The 13,437-nt window shown below is 42.0% G+C and overlaps 1 protein-coding gene across 3 annotated transcripts in view; it reads left to right on the top strand.

Moving 5' to 3' along the window:
* The window catches only part of ERICH1 (glutamate rich 1), a 140,904-nt gene that overhangs the window by 36,878 nt on the left and 90,589 nt on the right, over positions 1-13,437 (top strand). For all 3 annotated transcript variants that reach the window (XM_045011934.1, XM_045011933.1, XR_006578547.1), the window contains exon 3: positions 13,085-13,216. In XM_045011934.1, coding sequence (XP_044867869.1) covers positions 13,085-13,216 — 132 coding nt within the window. The remainder of the gene's footprint in view (positions 1-13,084; positions 13,217-13,437) is intronic.

Here is a 13,437-nt window from a genome sequence, read left to right as displayed (position 1 = left end):
AAAAGTCCCAGTAATGATATAATCAGTTAATCACTGAAGGTAATTAAGAAATTGCAGCATAGACATGGCCTTTTGGATTTGAAGCTGCTGCATTCTATAAAAATTACATTGATTGACAGCGGGTTCTATTATTAGACTTTTGGAAGGAACATTCAACCAATGAGATCTACAGTTCTGGCTGAAATAATTGGCAAAGTGCTAACTTAATTATTAAGCCATATTGGAAGTATCACTATGTGCTCTCCCAATATGTCTGAAATCTGTAGACATCTGACAGAAAAAATAATGCTGAACACAAAATATGTCACACTTCAGGGCAACTGCAACCTGTATTCCTCCTCCATGCTCCAGCAAGCGCTCCTACTATAAGGTCCCAGCTCCTCAGCCATCACCTCTGTTGAATTGACACCCATGTCTCTCTTCCCTTCTGACCAGGGTTTTTCCAAGCAGCACAGTTCCCTGCCTACCCTGTGAGTTCCCCAGCAAGGCAAACTGCCTAAGCAGGCCCGCTTTTTCTTCCGGAAATTATGTAGCAATGTAATTGCCCACAGTTAAGTTACCTCACAGCTCTTTATAAGCAATCACATTTATTTTTAAGGTGAAAGCATTAAAGAGAAAATATAGTACAAAAAAATAAAAGAACTTAACTGCATGCTAATAAGCTTACCAGAGATCACCCCTTCACTCCAACAAGAGCTCTGGTAGAAGTCAGTTCTTCAAACCCCACAAAGGATTTTTTCCAGTGGCTACAGGTTCATAACAGCTGTTACCTCAGAACAAGCACCCCTATGAATAGGTTAGCCCAGGAGTCGGCAGCCTTTCAGAAGTGGTGTGCCGAGTCTTCATTTATTCACTCTAATTTAAGGTGTCATGTGCTAGTAATACATTTTAACATTTTTAGAAGGTCTCTTTCTATAAAAGTCTATAATATATAACTAAACTATTGTTGTATGTAAAATAAATAAGGTTTTTTAAATGTTTAGGAAGCATCATTTAAAATTAAATTAAAATGCAGAGCCTCCTGGACCGATGGCCAGGACCCGGGCAGTGTGAGTGCCACTGAAAATCAGCGTGCGTGCTGCCTTCGGTACCCGTGCCATTGGTTGCCTACCCCTGGGTTAGCCTTTCTTTTATACAGTCTAGGACAGTGGTGAGCAACCTGCGGCCCATCACAGTAATCCACTGGCAGGCCTCCAGATGGTTTGTTTACATTTGCACGGCCGCCCGCAGCTCCCAGTGGCCGCAGTTCGCCATTCCCAGCCAATGGGAGCCGCAAAAAGCGGCAGCCAGCACGTCCCTGCGGCCCGCACCACTTTCCGCAGCTCCCATTGGCTGGGAACCATGAACTGTGGCCACTGGGAGCTGCGGGCGGCCATGCAAATGTAAACAAACTGCCTGGCGGCCCACCAACAGATTACCCTGACGTGCCACAGGTTGCCCACCACTGGTCTAGGACTTTGATCTTCAGAGACTTTGAGTAGGTAATCAGCCAGAGAATGGTTCTCTCCTCAGGGCATAGTTTCTAAAGGTTAGGTCTGATGGTGATAATTTACATTCCTCTCCCCCTAGGTATTTCCTACAAAAGAAAACCCACTTTATTTTGTCTATCCTGCATGTTCCTTCTTGTCTGGCACATGGTTTAAAATACTCCTTTTGAAGCTCAAAACACTTCCCAAGGTAAACACTGGCTAAGTTTCCCCCCTAGAGAAGTTATGTAAAATCCCACAATAATAGATAAATGCAAAGTTCATAATACAAATGACTCCACAGCTATTTAAATTTAATTCAATAAGATCTTCCAAAGATATTGCAGGAAATTGGCCTATACATCACAGCCTATATTGATTCACAATAAAGTACATGATAAATAGCTTGATACTTAACTCTATAATTTGTTTTTATCCTTTTACATAAAACAGCTGATGGAGACTAAGCTACTGTATTTACAAAATAGCTTAATTTTAGTTAATGGCCTAATACTGTTGCCTATCATTTTAGGTGGACAGACTTTGGATTTGCTAAAGATCTGTAGCTGGATCCCCTCAATCATGATTTGTCCCTAGCTCTCATACACTTTGTTCTGAGCTTTGTGATCATAGAATCATAGAATATCAGGGTTGGAAGGGACCTCAGGAGGTCATCTAGTCCAACTCTCCGCTCAAAGCAGGACCAATCCCCAACTAAATCATCCCAGCCAGGGCTTTGGCAAGCCTGACCTTAAAAACCTCTAAGGAAGAGGATTGTACCACCTCCCTAGGTAACCCATTCCAGTGCTTCACCACCCTCCTAGTGAAAAAGTTTTTCCTAATATCCAATCTAAACCTCTCCCACTGCAAATGTGAGACCATTACTCCTTGTTCTGTCATCTGTTACCACTGAGAACAGTCTAGATCCATCCTCTTTGGAACTCCCTTTCAGGTAGTTGAAAGCAGCTATCAAATCCCCCCTCATTCTTCTCTTCTGCAGACTAAACAATCCTAATTCCCTCAGCCTCTCCTCATAAGTCATGTGCTCCAGCCCCCTAATAACTTTTGTTGCCCTCTGCTGGACTCTTTCCAATTTTTCCACATCCTTCTTGTAGTGTGGGGCCCAAAATTGGAAGCAGGACTCCAGATGAGGCCTCACCAATGTCGACTACAGGGGAATGATCACATCCCTCGATCTGCTGGCAATGCCCCTACTGATACAGCCCAAAATGCCGTTAGCCTTCTTGGCAACAAGGGCACACTGTTGACTCATATCCAGCTTCTCGTCCACTGTAACCCCTAGGTCCTTTTCTGCAGAACTGCTGCCTAGCCATTCGGTCCCTAGTCTGTAACAGTGAATGGGATTCTTCCATCCTAAGTGCAGGACTCTGCACTTGTCCTTGTTGAACCTCATCAGATTTCTTTTGGCCCAATCCTCTAATTTGTCTAGGTCCCTCTGTATCCTATCCTTACCCTTCAGCATATATATCACTCCTCCAAGTTTAGTGTCATCTACAAACTTGCTGAGGGTGCAGTCCACGCCATCCTCCAGATCATTAATGAAGATATTGAACAAAACCGGCCCCAGGACCCACCCTTGGGGCACTCCGCTTGAAACTGGCTGCCAACTAGACATGGAGCCATTGTTCACTACCCATTAAGCCCAATGATCTAGCCAGATTTGTATCCACTTTATAGTCCATTCATCCAGCCCATACTTCTTTAACTTGCCGGCAAGAATACTGTCGGAGACTGTATCAAAAGCTTTGCTAAAGTCAAGGAATAACACATCCACTGCTTTCCCCTCAACCACGGATCCAGTTATCTCCTCATAGAAGGCAATTAAGTTAGTCAGGCATGACTTGCCCTTGTTGAATCCATGCTGACTGTTCCTGATCACTTTCCTATCCTCTAAGTGCTTCAGAATTGATTCCTTGAGGACCTGCTCCATGATTTTTCCAGGGACTGAGGTGAGGCTGACTGGCCTGTAGTTCCCCGGATCCTCCTCTTTCCCTATTTTAAAGATGGGCACTACATTAGCCTTTTTCCATTCATCCGGGACCTCCCTGGATCACCATGAGTTTTCAGAGATAATGGCCAATGGCTCTGCAATCACATCCGCCAACTCCTTTAGCACCCTCGGATGCAGCGCATCCGGCCCCATGGACTTCATTTTCCCATAGGAACATGGTTGTCTTTAGCAGTTCATGGATAAAATGTTGTCTTTAATGTAGCTGGGGCCTAATCTAAAACCGAGTGAGACTAAATGGAGAAGAATTGCTCCAGTTTTTTAAAAGCTACCTTATCCCTGTAACAAAGAGTCTATCTACCATTTTTAATGTAGTTAAATTGGGACTGATTTTAAATTAATAAAATGTACTATAATCCATTTGTTTCAATGTTAAAGGTGTATAGAAATTCCAGGATACTGTAAAAAATGATCTTCATACTTCAGAATGAGAATTATGCATTGAGCCACACTTTCTTCCTTTTTTTGATTCCCTTGTACCAAATTCAGCCCTGCTAAAAGCAGCCATGTCACTGACTTGCTTTCTCTTTAAATTGGTTTCTGGTCTTCCAAAGATCCAAAGTGGATTTCTGCTTTCTCTTCCTAATAGCCTTTAGTAGTAGGCTACATATTATGTTAAAGGAGTGAAGAGGTAAATTTATAGACTGCTGCATTTTTCCCAATTATCATCTTTTTCAAATAAACAAGTACTCTGTGATTACATTAACACACCAAATATTTTTGAAGTCTGAACATTTAAATTTTCCATTGGGTAAACTTATCTACGTTAATAGATTCAAAGGCTGACGGTTCCAAATGAATCCTTTTGCTCAAGCCTACATTTTGGATTAATCCATAGGGAGCCTGTTAGGAAACTCAGTAGCCTAGAAGCATGTCTTTAAGCTAATCTTCTAAATGGTGATGTCCTGGCCTGAATGGTCATGGTCAAACTTACTGCAGGCAAATGCATGGAATGGAGGAAAGGAGAGACACATGACAGTGCTGTTTTTTTTCCTCCATAAGAAGACAGAGAGGAGTTCCTCCGACTACTTGTAACCCTGCCTGAAAATGTAAAAGTAATTATGTAAGAGGGGTGGGAAGGAGTAGAATTTGCTTCGTGTCCTTATACCTTTGATTCCTTAAGAGGAATCAAAGTCACTAATTTAGGGCCTTTGTTTAGCTATAATAAACTGAAGGGGTCACATAGACACATGTTGACAATATGCTTTTGCTCTAAACTCAACTTTGTATAAGGATCATATGCCCAGCTTTCTGTTAAGTAGTACAGTTTAATAGAAGAAACGTCAGGTTAGGAGAACTATTTAATTTTTTTGTAAAAATTGATTGGAAATGAGAGGCAACATATTAGAAGTAATTTAAGTAATCAATGGTTAGTATAAGAAATGACATTTTAAAAAGATATTTAAAAAATCATTGAATCATAGGGCTGGAAGGGACCTCGAGAGGTCATCTAGTCCAGTCCCCTTCACTCATGGCAGGACTAAGTATTATCTAGACCATCCCTGACAAGTGTTTGTCTGACCTGCTCTTTAAAATCTCCACTGATGGAGATTCCACAACCTCTATAGGCAATTTATTCCAATGCAATTAACCACCCTGACAGGAAGTTTTTCCTAATGTCCAACCTAAACCTCCCTTGCTGCAATTTAAGCCCATTGCTTCTTGTCCTCGTCTCAGAACATTTTTTCTCCCTCCTCCTTATAACAACTTTTTACATACTTGAAAACTGTAATCACATCCCCCCCCCCTCAGTCTTCTCTTCTCCAGACTAAACAAACCCAATCTTCCCTCATAGGTCATGTTTTCTAGACCTTTAATCATTTTTGTTGCTCTTCTCTGGATTCTGTCCAATTTGTCCACATCCTTCCTAAAACTGGACCAAAACTGGACTCCAATTGAGGCCTAATCAGCGCAGAGTAGTGTGGCAGAATTAGTTCTCGTGTCTTGCTTACAACACTCCTGCTAATACAGCCCAGAACAATGTTTGCTTTTTTTTGCAACAGTGTTACACTGTTGACTCATATTTAACTTGTGGTCCACTCTGACCCCCAGATCCCTTTCCGTAGTACTCCTTCCTAGGCAGTCATTTTCCATTTTGTATGTGTGCAACTGATTGATTGTTCCTTCTTAAATGGAGTACTTTGCATTTGTCCTTTATTGAATTTCATCCTATTTACTTCAGACCATTTCTCCAGTTTGTCCAGATCATTTTGAATTTTAATCCTATCGTCCAAAGCACTTGCAACCCCTTCCAGCTTGGTATCATCTGCAAACTTTATAAATGTACTGTCTATGCCATTATCTAAATCATTGATGAAGATATTGAACAGAACCGGACCCAGAACTGATTCCTGCAGGACCCCACTCATTATGTCCTTCCAGCATGACTGTGACCCACTGATGATTACTCTTTGGGAACGGGTTTTCCAACCAGTTATGCACCCACCTTATAGTAGCTCCATCTAGGTTGCATTTCCCTAGTTTGTTTATGAGAAGGTCATGGAAGACAGTATCAAAAGCTTTACTAAAATCAAGATATACCACGTCTACCGCTTCCCCCCAGCCACAAGGCTTGTTACCCTGCCAAAGAAAGCTATCAGGCTCATTTGACACGATTTGTTTTTGACTGTCACTTATCACCTTATTATCTTCTAGAGCAGGGGTTCCCAAACTTGGTTCGCGACTTGCTCAGGGTAAGCCCCTGCCGGGCCACAAGACGCTTTGTTTACCTGAGCGTCCACAGGTACAGCCGCTCACAGCTCCCAGTGGCCACGGTTTGCCATTTCCGGCCAATGGGAGTTGTGGGAAGCAGTGACCTGGCCTGCACCACTTCCTGCAGCTCCCATTGGCTCAGAACGGCAAACCGCGGCCACTGGGAGCAGCAAGCGGCCGTACCTGCGGATGCTCAGGTAAACAAAGCGTCTCGTGGCCCGCCAGCGGCTTACCCTGAGCAAGCCGTGAACCAAGTTTGGGAACCCCTGTTCCAGATGATTGCAAATAATTTGCAATTATTTGCTCCATTATCTTTCCGGGTACAGAAGTTAAGCTGACTGGTCTGTAATTCCCCAGGTTGTCCTTATTTCTCTTTCTATAGATTAGCACTATATTTTACTTTTTCCAGTCTTCTGGAATCTCTCCTATATTCCATGACTTTTCAAAGATAATGGCTAATGGCTCAAATATCTCCTCAATCAGCTCCTTGAGTATTCTAGGATGCATTTCATCAGGCCCTGGTTACTTGAAGACATCTAATTTTAAACTTCTTGTTTCCCTATTTTAGCCTCTTCTCATCCTACCTCATCTTCACTGACAGTCACTATGTTAGACGTCCAAACACCACCAGTCGTCTTGGTGAAAACCGAAACAAAGAAGTCATTAAGCACCTGTGCCATTTCCACATTTTCTGTGGTTATTTTTCCCCCATGATATATGTTATAGACCCTTTCTGTTTCAGATCTCATTACACCTGATTTTTGCTTTTGTTGAAGGAAATGAGTTTTTCCATTAACATAAATGTGAAAAGAATTGGACACTATCCATTAGAAGTGAAATATGCTGATGAACCATGTGGGTGTCAATATGATGTCACATATGGAATTTGCCTTTTCGGTTTGCTTTTTTAAAAACCTAGGAAATTAGACACACGCCTCCCAAAAAAACTACCCCATACCAAAACCAAAAAACTATGTTAAAAGAAAATTAAGTTTGTAAAATCAAGCACTCAAGGGCTGGGAAATGTTAGAATTAAGGTTGTCTGTGCAACCTGAATTTGACCCTCTTGTTCCTTATGCATTATGATAGTCTTTAATTCTAAGTCCACATACTATTTTTTCCACAGGACTTCTGCTTCATTCAGTGTACAGAATGGACAATGCTCACTTAATGAACTGCCATTAAATATTGTGTTTTGAACATTGTTCAGTGCGTAACCTCATGCTTTATTTACTGCACACTATTCAAATCCGGCTATGAAGCCAGAATTAGTAATATTGTCATGGGTTTATGGCACTCATCAATATGATATCTGACTGCTTCTCAACCGTTAATTTATCTTCACAGCCTCCCTGTGAGATGACGTATTATCCCCATTTTACAGATGGGGAACTGAGGCACAGGGAGATTAAAGCTAAAATTGTCCACTAATTTTGGGTACCTTGAGATGAGATGCCTAGGACCAACCTGACTTTTCAGAGTACTTAGCATTATAGCACTTCATGTTTTCAAAGCACAGCTCCTATTGACGTCGGATGCAGTTGTGAGTGCTGAGCACTTCTGCAGATCAGATCCAAGGGCATCAGGCTGGACAAGCATAAAATTACAGTACAGATCTGTACTTAAAGTCGTCACTTAAAGTCGTCGCGGTTAACATTGTTTCGTTGTTACGTTGCTGATCAATTAGGGAACATGCTCGTTTAAAGTTGTGCAATGCTCCCTTCTAACATTGTTTGGCAGCTGCCTGCTTTGTCCACTGCTTGTAGGAAGGCTAATGTCAGGGTGTCCCCCTACCCCTGCTCCTACACCCCGCTTACCCCTTCTTCTCCATATAGAGCAGGGTGGGGACACAGACAGAGAGAGCTTGGGGCAGCAGCTGCTGGTCTCAGCTTCCTGATCCACTTAAAAAGACAGTGCATTGAAGAGTGGGTCAGCTTACTTAAAGGGACAGTGTGTATTTCTCTCTCTCCCCCACACACAAGGTGTGTGTCTCTCTGTCTGCTATGCTGTCTCCCCTCCCTCGTGTTTGTGCTGCCTTGTGTGAGAGGCTACATTAACAACAATGTGTTAACCCTTGAGTGCTCAGCCGAGTGCTAGTTCATCATTTAGCACAGGGGTTCTCAAACTGGGGGTCGGGACCCCTCACGGGGTCATGAGGTTATTACATGGGGGGGGGGGGAATCGCGAGCTGTCAGCCTCCACCCCAAACCCTGCTTTGTCTCCAGCATTTATAATGGTGGTAAATATATAAAAAAGTACTTTTAATTCATATGGGGGGGTTGCACTCAGAGACTTGCTATGTGAAAGGGATCACCAGTACAAAAGTTTGAGAACCACTGATTTAGCAGCAAGCCATTCCCTGGGAAATATCCCACCCTCTTCCACCCTCTAACTTCACCACCTCAACCAAGCTTCACAATCATCATAGCTGTGAACAGTATTAAATTGTTTGTTTAAAGTGTGTGTGTGTACTAGTTTTTGTCTGGTGAAAAAAATTTCCCTGGAACCTAACCCCTCCCTACTTACATTAATTCTTATGGGGAAATAGGATTCGCTTAACATCGTTTCGGTTAAAGTCGCTTTTTTTCAGGAACATAACTACAACGTTAAGTGAGGAGTTACTGTACACAGTTATTGACCACCTGTGAAAAGTTTGGTTCATGGGACTTGACTAGCATCAGATAGAAGCTCTTCAGCAAAGACAGGGTTAGAGTCCAGTTCTGCAGGGTAGCATTCAACAGCCTTGAGCTCCGTTCTCTTTCTGCAGTCTTCTGCTTCATTCACTACATACCTTCCAATTTCTGCAACAAATGAGGCAGTCTCCTTTACCACACAACTCTGACTGATCCTGAGAGCAGGTCCTGTGCATTGAAGGAGACACTGGTCTTGTGGAAAAATAGTATGTGATCGTGTGATTATGATTGCGATGATACAGTCTTTAATTCTGCCTGTGCTGCCTTTAATTCTAGCACTTCCTACCTTATGAGTAGGGCCCTACCAAATTCATAGTCCATTTTGGTCAATTTCATGGTTATAGGATTTTAAAAATCATAAATTTCATTATTTCAGCTATTTAAATCTGAAATTTCTCAGAGTTGTAATTGTAGAGATCCTGACCCAAAAAGGAGTTGGGGAGAGGAGAGAAGTCACATAGTTATTGTATAGGGCAGTTGCAGTACTGCTACCCTTACTTCTGCACTGCTGCTGGTGGCAGCGCTGCCTTCAGTGCTGGGCAGCTGGAGAGCGGTGGCTGCTGGCCAGGATCCCAGCTCTGAATGCAGAGCCGCCGCCAGCAGCAGCGCAGAGGTAAGGATGCCATCCTTACTTCTGCTCTGCTGCTGCAGAGCTGGGCCCATAGTCAGTAGCCACCACTCTCCCGCTGCCCAGCTCTGAAGGCAGCAGCACAGAAGTAAGGGTGGCATGGTATAGTATTGCCACCCTTACTTCTGTGCAGCTGCTGGCAGGCTGCCACCTTCAGAGCTGGGCACCTAGCCAAATATAGCCACCACTCTCTGGCCACCCAGCTCTGAAGGCAACACAGAAGTAAGTGTGGCAATACAGCCACCCCCTGTAACTCCCTTTTGGGTCAGGATGCTCAATTTGAGAAATGCTGGTGTCGTGCTCTCCTCCCCCTCCCTGCCCCCCCCCCAGTGAAATCTGTATAGTATATGGTAAAAAGCACACACAAGATCAGATTTCACAAGAGGAGACCAGATTTCATGGTCCGTGATGCGTTTTTCATGACTGTGAATTTGGTAGAGCCCTACTTCTGAGTGCTTGACTCTGCAACCTTAATATTTCAATGTATTTTTGGTGTGTTATATATAATTAGTTATTATTCTGCACATTGTCTAATATAAATGAACTATGCAATAATAATTCTACACTGTTGTGCATGTGTGTTATGAAACAGTCTCTGGTTATGTAACTACATCCTATATTTTTCCAGGGGACCCTTGCTTCATTCTGTGAACAGGAGGGATGGTGTATACTGAAGAATCAGGGTTGCTCATTGAATGAGACTATTGTCTGTAGGATCTCTGCCTCAGTTGCTACAGATGCTAGGAGTGTAGTGAATGGTTTAGGGAACTATAGGAAAGGCAAGGTTGATATACCTATACAATGTTAGCAAAGACTGAGGGTTTGTCTGCGCTTGAAATGCTACAGCAGCACAGCTACAGCTGCACCACTCTAGTGCTTTAATGTAGACACTGCCTACTCAAACAGAGAGGCTCTCCCATCGGCATAGGTAATCCACCTCCTCAAGAGGTAGTAGCTAGGTCAATGGAAGAATTCTTCAATCAGCCTAGCTTTGTCTCACCAGGGGTTAGGTTGACTTAACTATGTTATTCAGGAGTATGAATTTTTCACGCCCTGAGGGACATAGCCAGGGTCGACCTAACTTTTAATGTAGACCAGATCTAAAATGCTGTGCATGTTAAAAGATCTAGACACCTGTGCTGTAGACTTTTGATTGAGGAGTACAAATTTAAACACAACTCAAGTAAGCATATGGTAATTTTTTTCAAAGTATTTAAATTACCCCTTGAATTAATCACTTGTCTACCTTGTCACAGAAATTATTGCTGTCCTGCAGAGAATTTGGTGATACACGTTCACAAAAAAGCATATTTTGCTTAAACTCCTTTTCCTAGAAAGGGTTGAGATTCCTGTGATGTTGGTGCTGCAGTTTACTTTAAATCAATATGAGGCAGTAGCTGTCATCACAATTAACTCAATGGAATTTCTTCAATCATTAGACATGTTAGTCTTTCTTCTTGTATATCTATCAGCAACTGTAAGTGCTGAAATCTTATTGTTATGTAATGGCACTCTGGAGTCAAAATATTGAAATTCAAAATGACCTTGCAAATTATATTTAATATTTTGAGTAAAAATTTTTTGTAGGAATCAAATCCAAAGTATCCAAGAACATTGCACTGAAAAATTAGCAAACATTGATATTTTTCAATAGAGTGTAACACATTTAAGAACATTCAGATGTCCTTGTCTTTTAATTCTAGCACTGATTAACACTTCATCATTAATCAACACTGGTGGAGAAAAATCAGCCCCAAGTACTGGCAGTTCAAGGTTTTGGTATCAGCGTAATGAAAAAAATTCATTGAAGAATAGTTTAAAATTAATTTTGGTGGTGGGTTTTTTTCCAGTGTGTATAATTAATTAGTTTATATCTTATATCATTATTTCTTTGTTTTCCTTTGTTAGCCTTTAAAATGAAAAGATTTTAATCAGCGTCTGTCAAATGTTCTGGCTTGCTCAAAAAAGCAAATTATTTTCCAACATGGTGTCAGAAATAAATGGGTGCATCCTGATGATGCATGGAACTGTGATACAGCTTTTCTGAAACCCTGAACTCTCTGAAATGTCCTTATTGCTGAGATATAGCACCACAAATCATATTGAAGTTTCTTTATTTTTAAAGAGTATTTTATGAGAGACACAACCAACTTTGTGGTTCAGTGATCTGTGTACTTGCCTTTCAGCTAACCAACAGCTGACCTGGTTGATATCCTAATCAAAGCAATTTGATCTTGGAAAAGTGCATCCTCAGCAATGTGTTCCTTTTCTAGATATCCAAATAGTTTAAAATACCATCATTGCATAACAATAGTGACAGCCCTGACTGCGGCAGTTTAGTACTGGGTTCAGGGAGAAAAGACACCCCCTTACCCAAATCCCCTGCACCTAACAACCACATTGGCAGTGTCTGCATTTCAGGATCATATGTACTGGTCCTTCTCTTACCCCAAGGGCACAAATCACTCCAAAAGAACAGAGAAGTAGAGCCATGGTTCTGCCCCTCACAGTTTGCAGAGATAGCTGGCTGTAGAGAGAACACATTGTATCATTCAGAACAATGGTGCGACTTCCTGAGCCTCCTGGACCTCAGGGAAGGATTGTCCACCCTCCTGTTGTACAATTGTACAATTCCTCCTGTTGTCACTCCAAACTTGGCATTTGGACAAATGCAAGTCTAGCCCTCGGTGTATTGAAATGGAATGGTTTCCTTCAATTGAAGCTCAGGGATGCTGTATGGTTACTGACCCACAGCTCAGCTTATCACTCTCCCCCATTTCCCAGTCCCTTCAGTCCTCTGCTCTTGTGAGCTGCTGAACAAAGCTAACCTTCTCATTCTCTAAAGTGGCTATTTTAAGAGGTGCTGCCAACACCACCACCACAAATCTTTCCTATAAAAGGTATGTAAATGGAGAACAGCGACTTGCTGGGCACTCTCCTCCCACACAATTCTGCACAGAGCTGAGCCAACCCAGACTGCCACTGTGAACGGAACTATTCAGACCTGGCCTGGTGATGGTTTTCAGATTCTCTACGAACCTTTCAGAGCCGCAGCCACATCTGAGAAGTCTCTCCAAACGGGGGCAGTAGAACCCCACTTGTTCCTATTGCTTCATTATTGTCTTTGCTGATGAGAAAGAATTTATTACTCCCCATCCATTTTTTAATAAACACTTAAAAAAGTGTTCATTTCATTCAAAGGGGGAGGAAGTAAGGCAGTTTAAAAAAAAAATAACTAAAATGGCTCATTGTGGGGGACACTTCTTCCAAAGCTTAGAAGAAGGAAAGCTCTGAAAATAGGGACAACACGTTTCAGAATAACTTCTGGGTCCTCTCTGATTGTTCTGTAGCAACCACAAAATTTAACCTCCATAGTTTGTTCATCCCAGTTGTTTACAAAATAATTTGACAATTCTCCTTCTTTGAAATGCTCTCTATCTTTTTGACCGGTTTTCCTAGATGTCCTATCGCCATTGTGTCTATGCATGGGTGAAAAACTTGTATGAGCAAATCTATGCCAAAATCAATAGACAGACACTTTGTTTCTGCCTTACAGGTAGAGAAAATGAAATCCTGCTTCCAAGGTTATACACAGTAAGTCTTCCTCCTAAAGGCTACGTCCCCGGTAATCCAAGAACAGATAGTCCCACAAATGCTGAAAACTCGGAGAGTAGTGATGATGCAGCAGGTAAGGAATTCCACTAAATCACATTTTCTATAATAACATATCTTTCGTAAAGAAAATGTAACAACACAATTATCAAGTAAAACCTAAGTGGAGCAACCAGGTATTTAACTGTTGCTGCCAGTGGATGTCGCTGTTTTGCAACAAAAAGAAGTGGCTTTTCTTAAGATGTGTGTCCACATGGGCTGACTTTCTATTTGAGAATTAAAGAGCCAAATTCAGCA

This window comes from Mauremys mutica, chromosome 3 (genome assembly GCF_020497125.1).
Source record: "Mauremys mutica isolate MM-2020 ecotype Southern chromosome 3, ASM2049712v1, whole genome shotgun sequence".
Classification (NCBI taxonomy): domain Eukaryota; kingdom Metazoa; phylum Chordata; order Testudines; family Geoemydidae; genus Mauremys; species Mauremys mutica.
The sequence above is the reverse complement of the archived record's forward strand: the minus strand, read 5'-3'. Positions and strand labels throughout refer to the sequence as shown.